Here is a 20,153-nt window from a genome sequence, read left to right as displayed (position 1 = left end):
GTTTATATTAGGGAATAAAAAGCTCAAAATTTTGTATCCAGCCCTCAAAGCAATAAGTGCACATATCTCAAGCTCAACAGCCAAGAAAATTCACTTTAAGTTTCTCTCTATTCCCCAGCACCCCTTATCTATCCCTGGGACACTCTCTGAAAGAGGCAAACATAAATGAATATATACATAAATAAAAGATACATATAATACACATCATGATGTCAAAGAGCAAGGACAGACTGTTTTATTTAGGAGATAGTAACTCCTTGACCAGTTTACCTGAGGGAGCCCCTTTCTTCATGGGCAGACCACACACTTTCCTTCCTCAGCTTTTGAAAGGGAAAGCTGAGCCCTGTCCCACACAGGTGCCCCTCCAAACGCCAGCAGCTTCTCCCACACTGCTTTCCATGGTGAGGTGCAGGGGATAGGAATAGGGTTATCCATCTCTGCTGATCTCACCTGCACTAAACTCAAAACCCAGGCTAAACATCTTGTTCCAAAATATTTCTACCTAGAAGCCTTCCAATATTCAGGAGATTCAAACTGCACGTTCTCTGCAAGGCTGTTACGAGCCCAGATTGTGCAAGGAATTTCTTAGTTCTTGTGCAATACTCAAATTTCACAAACCAGCAGAGAACCACATATGGTCTCTCTACATAGAAATTGTGTCTTTCACTATCATCCCAATCAATGCTCCATCCCTGGATGGATTGGAAGGAAGAGGCAGACACTCCATCTCTTAAATCTAATTTACCTCAATGAAAAAGAAAGCTACACACATTGGAGAGACTAAAAGAAGTATGGCTTGGTAGCCTTGTGGTTACTGTGTTCTCTGAAATGTGAAACCTGAGTTTCCAACTATATCATAACAAGCTTTTTCTGTACTCAGTGGCCTCTACTGCGGCATACAACCAGGGTTCCATTGCAACAAGGTGTGGGAGAACCCTAGAAATTGCCTTCCAGAAAAACACCCTTGGGTTGCATCAGCACTCCTCTTTACACATTTTGCCCTAATTCTGCACAGCAACAAAGCTTGGGGAGCTCTTCCCATGGAGAAACCCTCATTGCTGAAGTAGGGAGGCGAATTAATGCAAATTGTGGAAGTCAGCCCTGCTGGGACACAGGGCCAGAATGGCTTCATCCCTGAAGTGCCAGGCTTTAAGCTCAAGCCTTGGGAAGCACTTATTTAAGGGTTTATGACAGTTCATATGTTAATCAAGTTACCCTGTATAAGGTTATGCTTCTAGAATGTTCCCAGTTCTCTCCCCTGACTGGTCACTGTTCATCGCAGTATTTCGTGTATTTCCAGCCCTGGTTTGTGACTGGACCTGTGCCCTCAGACTCAGACAGCCCCTACATATTGTTGTGTCTGCCCCCTAGTCCTGGTCTTTGGAGCTTGTCCCTGTACTGCAAGAGGCTTATGAGCCTCATCCCTACTTTATTTTCCTATAAAAGTTCTTTTGTTTTTGGGCACTCCATCAAACCCGCTCCTTTTATTTGTGCCTCGCTTGCCCTGGTGTCAGGGGACTTAAAATTTTAAGGATTGTCACAGCCACCCTCACAGTAACAGCAAATGTCCCAATCCACAGAGTGAAGACTGTAAGCAGGAGGATTTGACATAAAATCTGGTTGCAGCAGCATTTTCTAAGATGGCATCACTTGTTGGGTTGTTGGAAGATATTTTAAAAGACATGGCTCTTCTAAAGAAATACAGATCTTTATTTTCATCATCCTCTCTGGTGCCTGAATCTCCCTTAGATTCATCTTAAATGTTGCCAGTTCAACTCTGCATGTTCTGAGCCTGGCAGGAGCTCAGTGACTCCTCCTGGCTAGTTCTAAATAGCCAATTTGGATTAAATATTTGGAGTCCTTACCTACACATATCCATGCACTGGGGAAGCAAAAAAAGTCTCCTGACATGGAGAGATTTCTACCAGCAAGCCCAAGACTTCAGCCAGAACTGAGGGTGCAAACATCCATTATTCATCTCAGTGCTTTGTCAGAAATCAATGTTACAAGTCCAGTTGCCACAAAGAACTGAAATCAATAGGATGGAATCTGCTCCTTTTCAGAGGACTGAATTCCAGTTAGTCTGGAACTTCAGAACAGGCAGATCCTGAGTGAACAAGTAAAAATAAATGCTGAAATCTCAGAAGATTGATAAGGACAGATTCCCCATCCCACTGTAATTGAGGAGCTGTGGAGTTTTAACTCTGGTCAGGGCCCTGAGCAGGACTGAGATAAATCCAGGATAATAACCTGAGCCTGTAAAACTTGCTGCATGTCCATGGATAAAAATAGCTCCATGTTCATAAAGAAAACTTTATAAACGTGGAAAAAACGCTTCATGTTTTCCTTTGCATGTGTCAGGGTGATGTGTTGTGCTGAACACAAACTGAGAGTGAGCACCCAGATAGAGTGAAGGGAGAGGTGTGTTCCCTTCTGTGCTCTGCTCTCCATGGGCTGATCCCACAGGCTCAGAAGAGGAAGGGAATGTTTGCAATGCCATGCAACTCCTCCAGGACCCGTGGGCACAGCCCCCTCCCTGGTGTGCACAGGTGAAATCTCATTTACTGTGGTGGGGATGGGCACAAAGGACACCCTGCATGGACTGGGGCTGACCCAGAGGAGCTGCCAGAACAATGCCATGGATGCAGCAGCTCCAGTCCTGCTTCCCAGTGCACAGCAGCTGATTTCAGCCCGCCCAGCTCCTCACCCAGGCACTTCTGCACAGGTGCTCTTTGTCAGACACTTCCCAGCTTTTGTTGGTCAGTGCCTTAAGAATTTGTTCCAAGGATTTGGATGGGCTGAGGATGATCCCACTTGTATTCAGTGGCATTCCTGTGCCCCCAACCTGCCTTGGCATGAGTCCCCCCTTGCTGCCCATCCTTTTGAGCCCAGCAAAAGCAAGGAAGTGGAATTCAATGGAAAACCTGATCAGATTATTCACTGAGCTCTTTCTAGCAGTGATATAGTGAGAGTCTGGAAAGAAGCTGGAGAAGCCCCTATCTTCTGGGTATTTCAAAGGTCTTCCACAATTTCTCAGGCTTGCAGTGTTTTTGATGCATTTTTCTGTACCATTTTGTAGTTTCTTAACTCCAAAACCTGTCCAGATATCATATGATGCTCCTTTTACAATATAATAATAATAATAATAAATAATAAAGCCATTGAAATTTTCATTTACATGGACAAAAGGGTTCTGAAGTTGGTTTAGAAAAATCTAAAGTTTATCAGTAGAAAGTTCTCTGCTTCTGTACTTCGCTCTTTAGGGCTCAGGTTTGCAAATGGATTGCACAGGCCTGCTCAGCTTTCAACACTTACCACAAGGATTTAAAACAAATGGCATTGCTTATGAGACAGAACATGAGTGAATATTTGTGAGGTGAGGATTTACAGTGGTCTGTTTTCAAATGAAAAGGTTTTTGCTTTATTATTAAGTCTTTTGAATATTTAGATAGTTTTGTAGTTAAGATATATAGCATATGAAATACAAGTTAATGCAGTATGTGATTAAGATGGGATTTGGATTTCATTTCAATGAGCTACACAATTTAGGTATTCCTATTCTAACAAGAGCCCAATTAGATATATTTTCATACAAACAACAATAACCTATTTCACTTTGTGGCAACTTGTTTGTGAGCAGCTTACAGTTGAACTGCATTGTTCATTTTCAGTCATTAACTTAGTCTATTCCAAGCATATTTATTCCTACAAACATTTTCTTTCCCCTGGTAAGTTTTTTTATTCATAACAGAAAAAAAGTGATCTGAAGAAACATAGCTCACAAAGCCACATCCTGATATGATAAGTCAGCATCATGAATTTCAAATTACTTTCTGTAAGAGCTCACTGCTGGATAATAGAGCTAGAAACTCCACAAAAATCTCCTGCCAATCCATCATGTAGGGAATGTATTCAGAAACTCCAGATAGGGAGCAATAAAAAGCCTTAAGATAGGTGAAAAATTCTGTCTCCTAACAACATAGTGATGTTAACATAACAAAACCTGCTTTTCCTGGCAAGTCCATGTAAACAAGGACTAAACCGAGGATTTTTCTAGGCAAATGCCCCATGGAGGTGTTGCCAGTGCCAGGCTGTGCCAGGAGCCTCCCTTGTCCCAGCAGCTCCTGGCAATGGGGGCCAGGCAGGAACCTCCTCACGGAATTTCAGCCTTTCCTTGGTCCTGCCCTTGGCTTTTGGTCCTCTAGCCCTGGGGAAAGAGGTGCTGGGAATTTTTGGTGGCTTTCAGGGACCGAGTGGGAGGTGAGACAGGCGGGGTGATGGAGAATGGCCACTTTGGTGGCTGTTCCTTGAAATCCTGGCAGGTCTCTGAACCGTGCCCGGCTCTGCCAGGCCTCTCCGTGGGCTCCCTCCAGGCCCTTACCGGGAATCCACCCTGCCAGAGCCACTCGGGCTCGGCGTTTCTCACTTCCTGCGGCGCTGCTGGACCCTGCGGTGCTCAGGGAGGGGAATATTGCAGTTCTTGCTCAGCCCCATCCCCCAGCCGATGGAAATCTGGTTCCCATTCCAGCGGGCTCTAATCCCGGCGCATTCCGGGCCTGCAGAGCCGCCCCCTCCCGGCACTCCCGTCTGAGGGAGCAGGAACTGCTGAGATGGCTCTGATCAGCCCAAACATCCCGCTTCACCCTCAGCACTGAACCTCGGCGTGTGAACCACAGGCAAACCCTGCACCGTGTGTTTCTCATTGCAGCTCACACCTGGCATTTGTTTAGCCCTGGAAGACACTGTCTGGATTCCACTGGAAGGAAAACACTTCTCCTTTGAAGGCTCTGGTGTAATTTATTTCACTATTTCTGGCCAGTTCGTGAGAAACATGATCCATGAGTGAAGGGCTGAAATAAGGTTGCTCCAATTTATCTGGTTTTCCATGATTTAGTGTGGAACAGAAGGAGCAGGATTTCCAACTCGATCTGCTGTCTGTGTCAGGCAGAAAAAGGCAGGCTGGGTGCAGATGGATCTCGGAAGCCCTGCCGTGGGGAGGGACTCAGCAAGGGACGGGGCTAGGACTGTTCCCAGAATATCTCAGGGAAGTTATTAACATCTGGAAATTATGCTCCTGTTTCCCTGACAGCAGCAGCTTTGCTTGAGGATCTTGACGTCGCTGCCAGCCTGAGAACTTCACATGCCTGTTGCAGTGATCCCTTCCCAAAAACACATCAATCACCAGAACAGGAGGGCTCTGAGCTCCCAGGTCAGAGCTTTTATAAAAATATACATGAAACAGCCTCCTGAGCTTCGTAATTTTGTGGAGCTGCAGCTTTTTATTAAAAAAAAAATAAAAAAAATAGGGCTGGATGAAAATAAAGATCTTCCTATAGTCAAAAATGCACATCAGCTCTGTTCCTGCAAATTGTTTCAGAAGGTGAATATCCTGGTGACAAAGTTATCCAGTGTATGATAAACAACGAAAAACTTGCCTGCTGGTAATTATCAAATACTCCTGAGCAGCTCCTTTGAGAACCTTCCCACAAAGCACTTGCCCTTCTCCCCTCAGTGTTTAGGGGGGGAACTTTTTTCCCTTTTTAAGACAAAACCAAAGTCAGTGGCTCAAAGGTGCACACAAGCAGGCATTACCCCAGGAAAATATGTTTTATGAAAGTGAAAACCACAAAAGTATTTTTTTTTAAAAATAGAGCAACAGGCACCATGAGAGACTGATAGGATTCAGCATCCAGAATTCCAGTGTTTCCTCAGGGAATGGCACAAAAAGCATCCCTGTAGATGGCCAAGGTGTCCCATGGACAAAGGGAGCACCTCAGTGGGAGAATCTTGTGTTTCCAGTGCAAAGAGGTCAGACAGACACACTTTCTTCAAATTTTCTGCATTTTAATGTGTTCTCCATTACCATTTTGGGAGGGTTTCTCTGCTATGGAAATAATTCATTTTTATGAAATTTGACATCTGTGATCAGAGGAATCTCCTTTATAGGCTTTAGATATTGATACATGTTTACATTTCTTTGGAAGATAAACTGAGGGAAACTAAGGAAATTACTTGTTAAATCTGCTTACACAAATCTCTCTGCCTGCTGAAACAATTAATCAGCAGTGGCTTTTCTCACATATGAATGAGAAAGGATGCAGAGTCTGGAGCACTCAGTCTGGAGCCATAAGCAGGCTGCATATTTGAATTCCGTTTATTAATCGCTTTGTTGTGACATTTACCCCAGGAAAATGCTTTGTCAATTGCCTCTGCTGTAATTTGGTATCAAATCCACTCAATATTCTACTTTTTTTACTTTTTTTTTAATAAAAAAAAATTTGTCTGGACCAAGTTGTTTCTAATTTAGTGCTGTATGTCATTTGCAACAGGATCCTTCAAGTTTCCTCTCTTAATTCATGACACCTGGTTTTTGTTATTTTAAAGACAGCCAAGGACACTGGGGCATTCACTCCACACATTGTAAAAACACTTTAAAAGGGTGGCACACAGATGTATATAAACAGAGGCAAAGAGTCTATTCTGTTCCTGAAAAAATATGATTTTAAAAGAGTTAGGAATATGAGTGTGCATCACATCAAAAAGGTTGGGTTTTTTTTCTCCTTGCTCTGTGGTATCCCGTCACTGTTTAATATGGCTCTCACAAATATGGAAAAAATAATTTCAGCTGAATTCCTGAGGTCAGCAAGGGGTAAGGATCCCACCAAGAAGCAGCTGGGAGCCATTCCTGCCCCTGACACTGCCAGAGTCCCCTGAGAACTGCACATCTGGAATTTGAATCAAATTTAGTGGGGCCAAATTCCTCTAAATTCATCAGCGATTTTAAGGTGAAGGTTTAAAAGTGTGTCAAGCAAATATTGGGATTGGCCATGTCATTAATTTTACATTTTTTAATTATTCATGTCAAGGTCCCAGAATGAGCCTGAAGGATTTGGGAGAGCCTGGCAGAGGAACCCACAGAAAGATGCTGGTCACGTTTCGTGTCCAGTTTTACACTGTGTGTCCTGTGTCCCTTCTAGGGCAGTCTGTAGTTCATTTGAGCTGCTTTTAGAATTAGGAGCTCTGGGAGGAAAGGCAGCTGGCAGGCAATGCTGCCTGCTGTGCCCCACACGGGATGTAACCCCATTCCCACAGCATTCCTGGTGTGGCCCATGCCAGAGGCCGTGTGACAAAATCAGGGGTGTGGGGGTGCCTCGTCTGACAACAAACACACAAGGCTGGCACGGGCAGATAGAATCATTTTGGAAACTGAAGACATCTAATTGCAGCGTTACAGACTTTGAGGAATTACTATGAACAATATTCTGTGGCAATAAATCATTTTGCTCTTATCCAGCAAACATCACCACACCTCAATAAGTCACTTGAAATACACCACTGTACAAAGTTCTCAGGAGACAGGGTGGACATTTCCAGGGCTTTTCTTGCAGATGGTTGCATCCTGCATTTCTGTAGCACTCCAAACACCTCCCCAGCTTTGCAGCCCTTTGCTGGCTTCACCTTGGGCTGCGTCTCCTGCGTGGCTGGGTCAGAACAGCAACAAATCCACAGCATTTAAAGGTCCTTTGTTTTATTTTATTATTTATTTTCTTATATTATTGCTTCCTAAATAACAGGACTAAACAGAAGCCCTAATACTCATGGCTTTCCTAAGGGAAGGATTGGGGATTTCCTTATGAAAGTCCTTGGGAAAACCTTGAAGAAGGAAAAGCAACATAAATTATTCAATCATTTGTTTAATTCTCTCTTTATCTGACCATGGTTTTCACCCATCCCTTGAAAAGAGCTGAGCTCCATCATTCCAGCTTCCTGTCCCATTCTGAGATTATTCCCAATCTGATTTTACAAGCATTAATATAACATTGCTTGTGTTGATTTTCCCTTCAGTCACCACCTACAACATAAGGCCATTATTTTCACATTGGCAATATTCAAAGGAGATAGAATTTGAACTCCTCATTTAGGTATTTAAAGCTTGAAAGTGTATTTAATTTCAAACTTCATTAGTAGGCCCCTGGCCCTCAGTGAGTGACTGAAAATCAAAGTGGCTGTGTCAGGGATCAAGTTGCAGAAGTCAATTTTCCAAATACTGTTCTTCAGAGAGCGATACATTGGTATTAAAATGACAATTTGGACAATAGCCAAAGCCTCAGCTATTCTGAGTCCCACAAAAATGTTAGTTTATGTAAATCTCCAATAGCTTCAGTGCAGGAATGCAAATTTATATCTGCAGCCAAGAAATTAGAGAGATGACAAGGATTGTTGTGCTATCTGAGATACTTCCTTTCAAATTCTTGAGCAAGGAGTGAGAACACCTTCATCCCTAATGTGGGCCCAGGCTGGTGAAGGGAAGACTTTGAGAAGCAGAGAATAAAGTGAATTTTAAAGACATTTCACATTCTTGTAAATTTTACATTCTTGAGTGCTTTGTCCCAGTTTCTGCATAAAAACAACTGTGTAAAACCCCTTTAAATTGTGGGTAAGTTTGTTATCTAAAACTGCTATAAGATGTACATAAAAAACATAAATGCAAAGAGAAATATTCAAGTATAACAATTAATTTTTCCTTTAAAGGTCTCAGGACAATAATTTCTGACAATATTCTGCAAAATCCATGCTGGGATAGCCAAAGTAAAATTGATGATCCCTAGAAAAGGCCAAAATCTCTTAAAAATTTATTGTAATTCAGGGAACTGAATTTGTGACTCATCACAAAGCCTGATTTTCTCAAAATATTCATCATCCAGCAACTGAAAACCAGGCAGCTGAAAGAATTCTGAAAGTTTTTCTGAAAATCAAAAGCACTCAAACTGTCAGGTGACTTTTGAGGATCTGCAAAACATAAAAATACCTTACAGAAGCTGTTATTTTTTTATTAGTGCTTTTCCAGTAATTAAACTTGAAAGGGTACAAGGTACAGCCTAAAATGAAAAAATAAAACCAAAATTCATTATGGAACTAGGAACAGACAAGTAAAATACAGTGAATTTTGCCATTTTTCCTTAACTAACTGTTAAAAAAATATATAAATAGCTTTAATTATTCATATTGTTCTTTCAACAATTAAGAAAAACTCATTTCAGCAAAGTTTTTTTTTTAATGAAAGGTAAAACAAACTCGGGTATTTTTCACTCCAGGAGTTGACAGCTGCTGGTGGGTGAGATCACATCAGCCCCCAGCAGAGGAGCACAGGGCAGACATTCCTTCTAAAGACACATATATAAAAATTCTGTTTGTTTTGCAGTTTCATTTCCCAGAACCAAATATTTGAGAGATGTTTGTGTTGGTTTCTAAACAGCTCACAAAGCCCAGGCCTTGAAGGTTTCCAAATGGAACTGCAAAGTTTGTTAGTGATATTAATGTGTGGGTTATTTTTCTTGTAAATAGTTATTTTTTTTGTCCTGCAAAAATATTTGGATACAGAGACTGCAATGCTTTTTTGTTGTGTTGTTTGATACCAGATACTTTCAGCATTAGAATAAGACACCATGCAAGAAAATCAACCAGGACTATCAAAATATCAAAATAATTGCAGTCACTGGATGATAAATCTGCCTCTGGTCTGATGTATAAAGAAAACATCCAAATGTTTCATATTCAGAGGTATTAATTAAACAAAAATCACAGCATTGCCTCCCTCAAGATATAATAACACTTACCTCTCCAAACATTTATCTCCTCAGGAATTCCAAAGTGGGTTAGAGATCACACAGGACTCTGAGAGAACAGACCTGGACATGTTTGAGAACCAATATTTTAGTGATGAAGGTGTTAGCCAGCATCTTGCCACTGGCATTGCTAGTTTTCCTGGCTATGATCCAGTTATTATACAGATTAATGGGAAACCCAAATGAGTTGGTGTTGTGCAGACTTCAACACACTTTGTCCTGCAGAAAGCAGGACAATCAGTACTAAACCATCAATTACTATTAATTACTTCCTTCATGGGGCTGCTCATGGAAATAGTAGGAAAACATTAATTAATCAAAACCCAAACTTTGCACAGAAACTTTCTGGTTGCCATAAAAACTCCTGAAGAGGAGAATTTCCCAGTGTGTAACTCAGTGCCAGGACAGGGTTCATTCTGAGGTACATGTGTGCATCAGTTGTTTGAATGTCAGCTCCATCCCAGTGCTGGAGTCAGACCAAACAACACACAGTAAAAAAGAGAGCTGGATTTATTATTTTTATTGTGCCATAAAGAAATGTCCTGCCTCCAATTTTTAAAAGATATTCTGGATGGTCAGAAGCGCCTCTCTAATGACATAAAGCTCCTTCAGTGGTGTTAAAAGGAGGGAAAAGAAATTGTTATTATTTATATATATTTACTTACACACTTAATAAATGCTTGCACACCACAAAGAAAAGCAGCATCAGCACACTGATTGGACAGGTGTACACAGGGAAAAAAATGTGTGGGAAAGATTTTGAAATACAAATTCTCAGCAGAAAAGCTTTTAATTCTCAAATTTCTGTCACTCAGTAGTGCAAGAGCTGAACTTGGAAGGGGACAGAATGTAAGGACAGAGGCTCAAACCACAGGATCATCTGCTCCATCATCCTGCCTGTAACACCAGCAAAAACAAGCACCTAGACCTGTGTACAAGAGACACGTGATATGACATTTTCTCTCTTTTCCCTGTGGTATTTTCTCAGTATACAACAGTATTTACATTTTAATCTGAAAATGGCTGTTTTCCCTGTATTTAGTAAGTCTCTGTGTTTACCAACCACGAGCTTCTCTTGAACCCAAGCTCTCAGCACCCAGGGCATCCTGTGCTAGAAGCTCTGCATAGCTCATCCACATGTGGTGTGAACAAGTTACTGGTTTGCTGTGATGTGTTTTTAACCACTTTGTTCCTCTTTCCTGCTCATAAAAAGCACTGAACAATCAATCTCTACAGTGATCAATCCATGGGACACATCCCTCTCTCCCTCCCCTGTCCCAGTCATCTCTCCTTAGGCTGAAGTGCCTCAGCCAATTTAATTGCTCACAGGCCATGAGCCATCTCCTGCTTTTGATCATCTTTGTTTCCTTTTCCTGACCCTTTTCCAGCTGTGTGGGATCATTTTTGATGTGGAAGAACCACACACAGAATTCAAGATGCTGATGAGTCCCAGATTTATAGAGTTGTGTCATGAGACTCCTCTGCTCTGTTCCTTATTCCTTCCTCAATATCTAATACCTGACCTCCTTTTTATCTATTACTCCAAATTAGTACTTTTACAGTGTTTTATTACTCTGTCCTGAATTGTCATAGATTTACCTTGTTACTGAGAGGTATTGGGCAATATTTTCACCCCTGTTAATCACAATAGTCTCACCTACATTTAATTTTGTGAGATGTCTCAAAGCCAAATCATGGAAGACCTCACAAGATCTTGCTGCATTTCCCTGAAAGCAGCCCTCATTAGGCAGGAAGGTCCTACTACTATAGACTGAAGATGGTTTTACCAAGAGGAGTTAAGATGGTAGTTGTTACAGCCATCCTAAAAATTGGAATGAGATCATGGTTAATTTAAGGATCTTCACCAGGAAGACAGAGACAGTTTAAAGCACATGCAAAAATCAGAAGTACACTGAAATAAAAGAAGCAAAGTTACTTCCTTTTGTTCTTCCATTTGTATGGAAAAAAATGTAATTTTCACAGTGGACTAATGCACTGATACTTTTTTTTTGTTAAGTTGGGGGTTTCCACCAGTTATTTTTCCAGTGACCACCATTTTCAGTCCTCCCCTTGTCAGGAGATTGGAACAGGTCTACAGCTCTTTCAAGCAACTTATGACAAAAATATCCAAACAAACCACAAGAGACACACAAAAGTCCCTTTAGATAAGGGTAACTCCAAAAGTTTTTAAATGAATGCACTTTCCGAAGAAGCAGCCAGAGCTTCCCACTGTGTCTCCCCCCAGCCCTGGGGAAAGCCAAAGAGCCTGCAGGCAGCCCAGTGCCAGTGGAGCAGGAGGGAAAGGTCACTCTGCTGAGGATCCCTGCACCTTTCCCTCTGCAGGATGGTGAATTTGAGCTGAGCAAGCAGGGAATGTGTTCTGACTCCAAAAACCGAGATGGGAGCTGCCTTGCAGCACTTGACTCTGACAATGCTTTAAAGGTGTTTCCATTCCCCTTCAGCGCCAGGCTGGGTTTTGACCTCCACCAACACCAGAAGTTTTCTCTTGGGACCATAGAGCAGAGTTTTAATAAACTACTGAGAGTCCTTCTCAAGCACAACCACCCTTTGTACAGCAAACCTGGAAATCTGGTGGGTTATCAACTCCCACATCCCATTAAAATGAAAATCTACCTTTGTGCCTCATCACTGCTGTCCCACAGGTCACAGGCCTTGAGCCAACATCAACCAAGCAACATTCTGCAACCCAGAATATTCATGTTGGAACATGGATAATTGCTGTGTGCCGCTGGCATTGCAAGGGAATGCTGCCACCACTGGCCTGAGCCAAGGGAAGGCTTGGGGATAACTGCACTGAGGTGTCATCAGATATGTTCCAGGTGATTGTAGCTGATGTAGTTTATTTAATAAAATATCTCCTGTATGGTCAATCAGATAAAAATATGTCATTGCACTTAGAACAAGAAAAAAAGGGGGAATCCTTTTATAGCAAAATTTCTCTAGAAGCAAATATCCCACTGAAATACAGCAGAGTTTTCTTCTGCCAGTGGGCACAATTCTGGATCATTAAACAGACAGAAATTAAACATCTATAGCTAAAACTGAGCTTATTGTCTTTCCCAGGCAAACCTTTTCACTGAAGATTTCAAACAGATGAAAATGTGACCAGCAGCCAGGGATCAGAGTGTGTTTGCACAAAAGAGATGAGGATATTTTGCAGCCTTAAATAATTTTACCAAATAGATGAAGATAGAAAATAGAGTTAGAACCACTATGAACAGCCTGAGAATGTCTTACCTGTTTAAGAGGATCCTAATGACAGACAGAGTCATTAGTTAAATTAGATTAAGGTACCAACGACATCTCATGCATGATTTTATTGCTTACAACCAAGTAGAAGTTTAACTGACAACCTGTCACTAAATTAACATTAAATTAAAATGTCACTAAATTAAGCCAGTAGAGAAAAATACCCCAGCATGTGATGACACAAAAGATTATTGTCTGATAAATGGGAGAGAGGAAAGAAAAAAAATAAAATCCAAATAAAAACAAAACTAGTAAAAGCAAATTAAGCAGCCCAGAGTGCAGAGGCAGCCTCATGACCTAATGCTGCCTTTGGAAACCACACCAATTTTAAGTTAGGGAAGTGCAATGTGCAAATTCTTTGTATTCTGGGTTTGTATCTCAAGCAGCAGAGTCTTCTCCATTTTTGGGGTGGAGCTGGAGCTCCCACCCCAGAGCCCTCCAGGTGTCAGGAGCAGCTCATTGTTCTCTTTCTGCACCCCCTTTTTCCTGGGGACACCTCTGGACAATGCCACTTCCTCCCAAAATGACAGAGAGAGACACTAAAGACAAATCCCTCATTTGATAAATCTTTCAAATAATGATTATACTGATATTACTGATCTGTAATGGAATGGTTTCACCCTTTTCACTACAAGGTTTAGTGGCCTTGGTGGTGCTTGGTCACAGGTTAGACTCGGTCTTGGAGCTCTTTGCCAAGCTGAATGACTCTGGGATTCTCTGTACTCAGAGTGTGTATATAATTCACACATCCAGAGCTTTTGGGAGCAGTCAACAAATCACCAACCCACAGTTCCCAAAATATGTAAAACAAAATAATAAAATACAAATAATAAAAACTTACATATTTTTTACCCAGTTTGTTTACAGTAAATTTCTTATACAAAATTTTTACCTTTTTCTATGAAAAAAAACAAACAACAGAAGTGAGGCTGCTGCATTGCTGTGACTGCCAGCTCTGTATTACAGCACAGGTTTGGCACATTAGGAAGAGTTTAAAAGCTCTTGCAATGATCACAGTATTAAGAGTATCGTGAGAATGGATTAATTTTGTACTATTTCTATCCTCATTAAACTGTTTTTAATCAGTCACATTTTCTGTTCTTTCCATGAACCTGTGCAAGAAAAAGCCACCACAATTCTAATTAGTAATGTTAGTACTGTGTTTTTGTAATTCATGCTCCACATTCTCATGGTCAGAATGCCCCAGAGATCCTGTTCTCCTGAAACCCAAATTAAGTTAATCACTCTGAAATGACAGACCACCACTTCAGCCCACTGGAAGAACCTTCCTGGGCTTTGAGAGCAGACACTGGGTAAGAGATCAGCAATCCCAGCAGAGCAGTGTGCTGACAGTGGCTGGGACAGGAGCTGACATCAGTTCCACCAAATGTCACCTGAGTTTGAGAAACAAATTAAGAAATCAGAAATTTTCTACAAACCCATCAGGAAGGCTCAAAAATTATTCTTCTTCAGTATTGGGATGAAGTAAGTTTAGATATATGCAAGTATACAACAAATAATTACTTGTTCCAAGCAATAAATTACGCAGAAATATCAATCCATTGTTAGAAAAGACCTTTGACACAGACATGGTGTTCAGTTGTCCCTTCAAAGAAAATCAAGCAAGCAAAGGTGCTGAACTCCTAAGCAAAATTTAAAAACCAAACAGCAGGAGTGTGTGTGCTGCTATATAATAATTTCATGTTTTGCTAAGAAAAATCCCGTTTCCTCCTGACAAATTAACTTCTTGAAGGGTGGCAAAGGAAGATGATGGCAACTGTGATTCTTTGGTTTGGTATTGAATTCAGTTCGAGTTTGACTGAGTTTATCTTCATGATTTTTATTCTTTTTTGACATTCCTGGTGCCCAGAACCTGACTTTGGAAAAACTTTGGCCCTGGTGAACCCATCACTGCAGGTATTCAGGGGAGCTCTCCTTGACATCTTGGTGCTGAGTCAGTTCATTAAAGCTTCTCGAGATCCAAGCTGCTTTTGCCAGGTCCCTCTCAGTTTCCAGAGCCTGGCTGTGTCATGCAGGAGCTCTGGGGGTAACGAGCTGCTCTGCACGAGGTGCAGGAGGCTCAGAGCCACCTCTCGTGCCTCCACCTGTGCTCCCAGCACAAAGGTGCCTGATGAGGGCTGCAGCTGATGCACTGCAGCACTTCCCTGGTGCCTGCTGCAGCATCCCTCCCCCAGCAGGGATAAATCACAGCTGGGTGGGCTCTGTGGGAGCAGCACTCGCTGAGCAATCTCACCTCCTTGTTGTTTCATCATGGGCACCAGATAAATCTGTCTGATAACCACACCATCCCATAGCTGGTTTTTCTCACCAGTTACACCCCACAATGTAGCTCTGCACATCATGCTGCCTCATGGCAGCTGCAGTTTCACACACAGCTGAGCCAGGTGGTCTGTCCTAGCTGGGGTTCTTGTCCTGCCAGAATGTCAAGATTTCAGCCATTTGCCCAGGATTTCCCAGTGAAAAGTCACTCTTCAGGAAACTCACAACGACATGTTGCAGTCTGCAGGATCATGTCCAGGGAAGCTACAGTTACTGGGAACCAGCATGGGACAGGAATGAGACGGGCCTTTGTTCATGAGACCATTTATTCAGCATGGGAACAAACTCAGATCCAGAGACAGCCCCAAACAGAAGGGTGATGGGTTTTGAGGGACAGAACCAGGGTGGAGTTCAGGGTCAGGGACCACTAGGAACACAGCAAGGGAGAAACCCCAGGGACCCAAACCCAATCAGAACTCCTGGGCCACCCCTCACACGGTGTTTGGGGTGGGACAACTTCATCCAGGGCTCACAGGGCCCAGCCCCCAAAGCAGGAGGTCAAAATTCACTAGCTTGGCTTACAGCCATGCCTCTCACTTTAACAATGCTTATCTGAAACTAAATCCTTGCCTCTCTGAGGCACCTCACAACACTGACATATCCAGAATGCACTAGATGATACACAAGGTGTAAAATATGTTGGTCCCACAGGATGTTATGTTTTTGCTGGTAATGTCAGGCAGCAAACTGGGAGGCTCCCCTGTGCACAGTGAGCGCTGTGGAACTGCATTTCAGTGCAGGTGGCACGTCCTGCCTGTGTGACAGCTGCCACAGCAGTGTGACAGTGCCACCAGCCCACCAACAGCCCTGCAGATAAAAGGGGTGTTGGAGATAATGCCTGTACTTAGCAGGGAATTCTGCTTCTCCAGGCAGCCCCAATGCTTCAGTCCTTTCATGGGAAAAACATATTTTAATAATCCATATCCATTCATTTAATGCCACTCTGCCATCAGCTTGGTTTAGCTTCCAAAAAATAGAGAAGAAAGAAAGAGACAGAAAGAAAATAAAACTTAAATCCTTTATGTTGCCAAATTACCAAGGGATGGCAAATTTATTTATTTCAAAGACACTATGAATAATTAAGTACACTATAAAATTGTCTGGCTATTTCTATAGGGAGAGTTTTAATTTTGTGTTAAAACAAAGGAATTTCAGGCTATTTAAAAGGGTCTGGAGTGACAGGACACAGGGAAAGGCTCCCAGTGCCAGAGGGCAGGGCTGGATGGGATATTGGGCAGGGATTGTTCCCTGGCAGGGTGGGCAGGCCCTGGCACAGGGTGCCCAGAGCAGCTGGGGCTGTCCCTGGATCCCTGGCAGTGCCCAAGGCCAGGCTGGACATTGGGGCTGGAGCAGCCTGGGACAGTGGGAGGTGTCCCTGCCATGGCTGGGGTGGGAATGGATGGGCTTTGAGGTCCTTTCCAACCCAAAGAATCTTTATAGAGCCACCAAAGGAGGTCCAGGACAAGAGTAATTAGGGCAGGACCAATAACACAGATTGCAGTAACTGCTGTGGATTCAGACAGGAAAATGTCAAGATTTTAAAAACCCCACCTCTGCAGTAAGAGCCCCATATGTGTCTGTAGATCTGTTCCTGTCCTCTCATTAGCAATTTCTCCAACACAAATGCACAGACACAATGCAGGAAAGACCAGTTCATATCCAGAGTTAATTGATTTGCTTTGCTTTACAGCAGCCAAGCTGAAAGCATTTAAAACATCAGAAAATAAAATAGAAAATCTTATTCACTGGACAGTGAGCACCTACATTCAGCAGCTTTAGCACCACTCAGGCTTAACTGAAAAGTGATTAAGTTCTTGTTGCCATCATAAACTCAGTCTTACAGCTTTAAATAAAACGTTTGACTCCAGTAGCCTCTTAATGAAACCAGCAATTTCCTACAGAACGGAGCCATAAACGTGACAACTTTCTCTGCATTTTGAAAGATTATTGAAATAAAGCAGAAAAAAATTAGGTTTTGGGGATATCCAATATGACACTTGCTGCTAAATAGAGAGGTTAAGTTTGCACAGAATTCAGTGCTCCTTTCTCAGAAACATTTCAACTTAAGGACTGGAATTCCATGCAGTGTCCTTGTAAGTAGACTGATGAAGAGTTTTAAAAAGACATACTTCTCTAAATATTTTTAAGAAATTTTCCAAACATTTAATTCATTATTCATAATAAAAGAAAAACCACAGAGAATTATAGGAATGAATTTTTGAGGCCTCAGCCTTTCTTTCTGCTTCATATAGGAAGCAATCATTCCATCTGAAATTGTGAAAAATGGTTATTTCACATAAATATGAATTTATGGTACAGATAAATGCTATGATAGATCTCACTATATGCACTCAGTTAATGGGACTGGCTGACTCTGTCATTACTGTTACTGACAACTAAAGTCACCAGTTTATTAGAGACTACAACCAGAGTTTTAAAGAAATGACACTGTACCATGTAAGAGTCAGCTGTTTTGTGAGGCACATTTTAGTGCTCAGTGATTTATTATACTGCAAGAGGCACATTCCCATTAAATCAAAACCTTTTAGAACTGTTTTGATTCAAGCCACCTATACAAATAAGTCAAACGTCTGCCATGTAAAAACAGGGATCTCTAATTTTAGACAAGTGATAGCACCAGGCAGCAACAGAATCTGTTAAAAAACATTCAAAATCACACGCTTTTAATCTCAGGTTGGCACCTGCACAGGTCTGTGATCTCACTGGTACCTTCCCTACCTGCATTCATCACCTGGGTCACTCCAAGACCTCAAAATCTGTCCAATTTTTGCATTTTCCCAGTACCAAATCATGCCCTGCTGTGACATTGCTCCTCACTCCACATAAATCAAGCAGAGGTTTTGCCTGACAGAGCTCAGATCCTCTTGTCCTGTGCAATCCCTTTTATCAACACTCCTGTTCCTGTGGGCAGGGGAAGGAGCCTGCCCGCACTCACATGCCCCAGTTACTGCCCCAGAACATCGACCTGCTGCACTTCTCCTTCCCTTGTCCTCCGTGGATAAAAGAATGAACTTTCTATATCTGACACACTCGTGCTCTCCCAGAACAAAAACCTGCAGTGGCAGGCCAAGTACCCTTGCCAAGGATAAGTAAAGGAGCTGGTTATGCTCCTGCCACATCAGAGAGCTGCTGGGAAAGGCATCACTGCTCCCCTTTTCACACCCTAAGTTAAATCTCTGCAGCCTCCCCTACCACAGCGAGTTCAGGAGTCATCCTGTGAGTTTTCCTGGATGCTTTTGACAGCTCTGGCACTGCACAGTCAGCAGAGCAACTCTCTGGAAAGCTGCAGCGCTGCCTCAAAAGCAACAAAGGTGGACATTCATCTGGGCTCTGATTTTCTTTGGTGCACAGGTTACATTTCTGCTTTAAAGCTATAGAAACGTGAAGGGATAAAAAAATAAATACAAGACTGTAGTAGTTTAGATTCACCAATTTGCATTTCCTGGCCAATCCACCAAATAATGCGGTGGTATTAGAGCACTAGCTAAAAATCACCAGAATATTTACTCATCTCTTGCTGTGAGATATGGATTAAGAGAAGGGCAAAACAGGCTTAAAACTTGAAAGGAGTAAGGAAAGTTTATTAACAGAACTACAAAAACAAGAAACCAGAATAAAACCTCCAGAAACCTTTTCTCCCCACCCCACCTTTTTCTTTCTACAACTGATAATGTAGAGACAAAACCTGTATGTTAGAGCAGTACCCACTATACAATAGTATTTTCATCAGGCTCTGTGGGAGAGGAGTTTTCTCTTGTCATTCCATGGAGAGTTCTCCACAAGAAAACAGTTTTCTCATGGCTTTTCATTTCCATGACTGCCAGCTGCCTGGAAAAAAACTCTGTCATCATGCCTTTCTCCCATTTTCACACCACTCTGAGGTGTGTTCATGGGCCATGAACTCATGGGATATTATTTTAAAGATGAGTTATTCAAAGGCAAAGGTTCTCTTCATCTGTCTCTGTGATCATCTCTGGGAACAGAGGTTTTCTCCTTTTTCTCCCTGAGGGCCAAGGGTCTTCATCACCTCTCACTTCTCTCTCTGTTCCAGCATCTCATGGGATCATAGCTACTCCACCATCTGCTTAGCTTCATCAATGGATACCTTCGCTCAGATCTACAGTTTGAATAGTTCGTTCTCCCTAAATACTCTTTTCATGAATTAAAGGAGTTATTCAGAACATTATTGTCCATCTCCATGGCCTTAACAAAAGAATATTTCAGTTTATTAAAGCATCTCCTCATCCTCCTTCCATCTGAAGCTTGACTTCTTTTCTCTTATGGACCTTGATGGTTGATGTTGTCTCTTTACATGTTGATCACTCTCGGTTTCTTCCCTCTGGAGAGGAGCTTAATTCTGCAGGTCTCATCTGTGTATTGGAAGGGCTCAATGTGGCCCAGGGCTGTGGCTGGTTACTCGCTCTCTGCCGGGGCAGCTGCCAGAGCTGTTCCTGCTGGGTGATTTTTCGGTGTCTGCACTGGGATCTCAGCAGCCAGGCCAGCACTCAGAGGCAGCCGCCACGAGCCGATGGCTTCAGCTCCCCCTGCCCGGCACCTTCTCCTGAAACTCAGCGGCAGCAGAATCTCACCGGAGCCAGGGGCCGGCCTGGCCCGGCAGCGCCGCTGGGAAGGGCTCGCTGGGATCCCCGGGAAGGGCTCGCTGGGATGCCCGGGAAGGGCTCGCTGGGATGCCCGGGAAGGGCTCGCTGGGATGCCCGGGAAGGGCTCGGTGGGATCCCCGGCAAGGGCTCGGTGGGATCCCCGGCAAGGGCTCGGTGGGATCCCCGGCAAGGGCTCGGTGGGATCCCCGGGAAGGGCTCGCTCGGATCCCCGGGAAGGGCTCGCTCGGATCCCAAGGAAGGGCTCGCTCGGATCCCCGGGAAGGGCTCGCTCGGA

The 20,153-nt window shown here is 42.9% G+C and overlaps 1 protein-coding gene across 1 annotated transcript in view; it reads left to right on the top strand.

Annotated features, from left to right (window-relative positions):
* The first annotated feature begins 19,785 nt into the window (after nt 1-19,785).
* Nucleotides 19,786-20,153, top strand: part of LOC107209663 (CCHC-type zinc finger protein CG3800-like) — a 49,420-nt gene continuing 49,052 nt past the window's right edge. The window contains exon 1 of the mRNA XM_015639570.1: nt 19,786-20,055. Coding sequence (XP_015495056.1) covers nt 19,786-20,055 — 270 coding nt within the window. The remainder of the gene's footprint in view (nt 20,056-20,153) is intronic.

The sequence above is a fragment of the Parus major genome, chromosome 11 (assembly GCF_001522545.3).
Source record: "Parus major isolate Abel chromosome 11, Parus_major1.1, whole genome shotgun sequence".
NCBI classification, from domain to species: Eukaryota; Metazoa; Chordata; class Aves; order Passeriformes; family Paridae; genus Parus; species Parus major.
The sequence above is the reverse complement of the archived record's forward strand: the minus strand, read 5'-3'. Positions and strand labels throughout refer to the sequence as shown.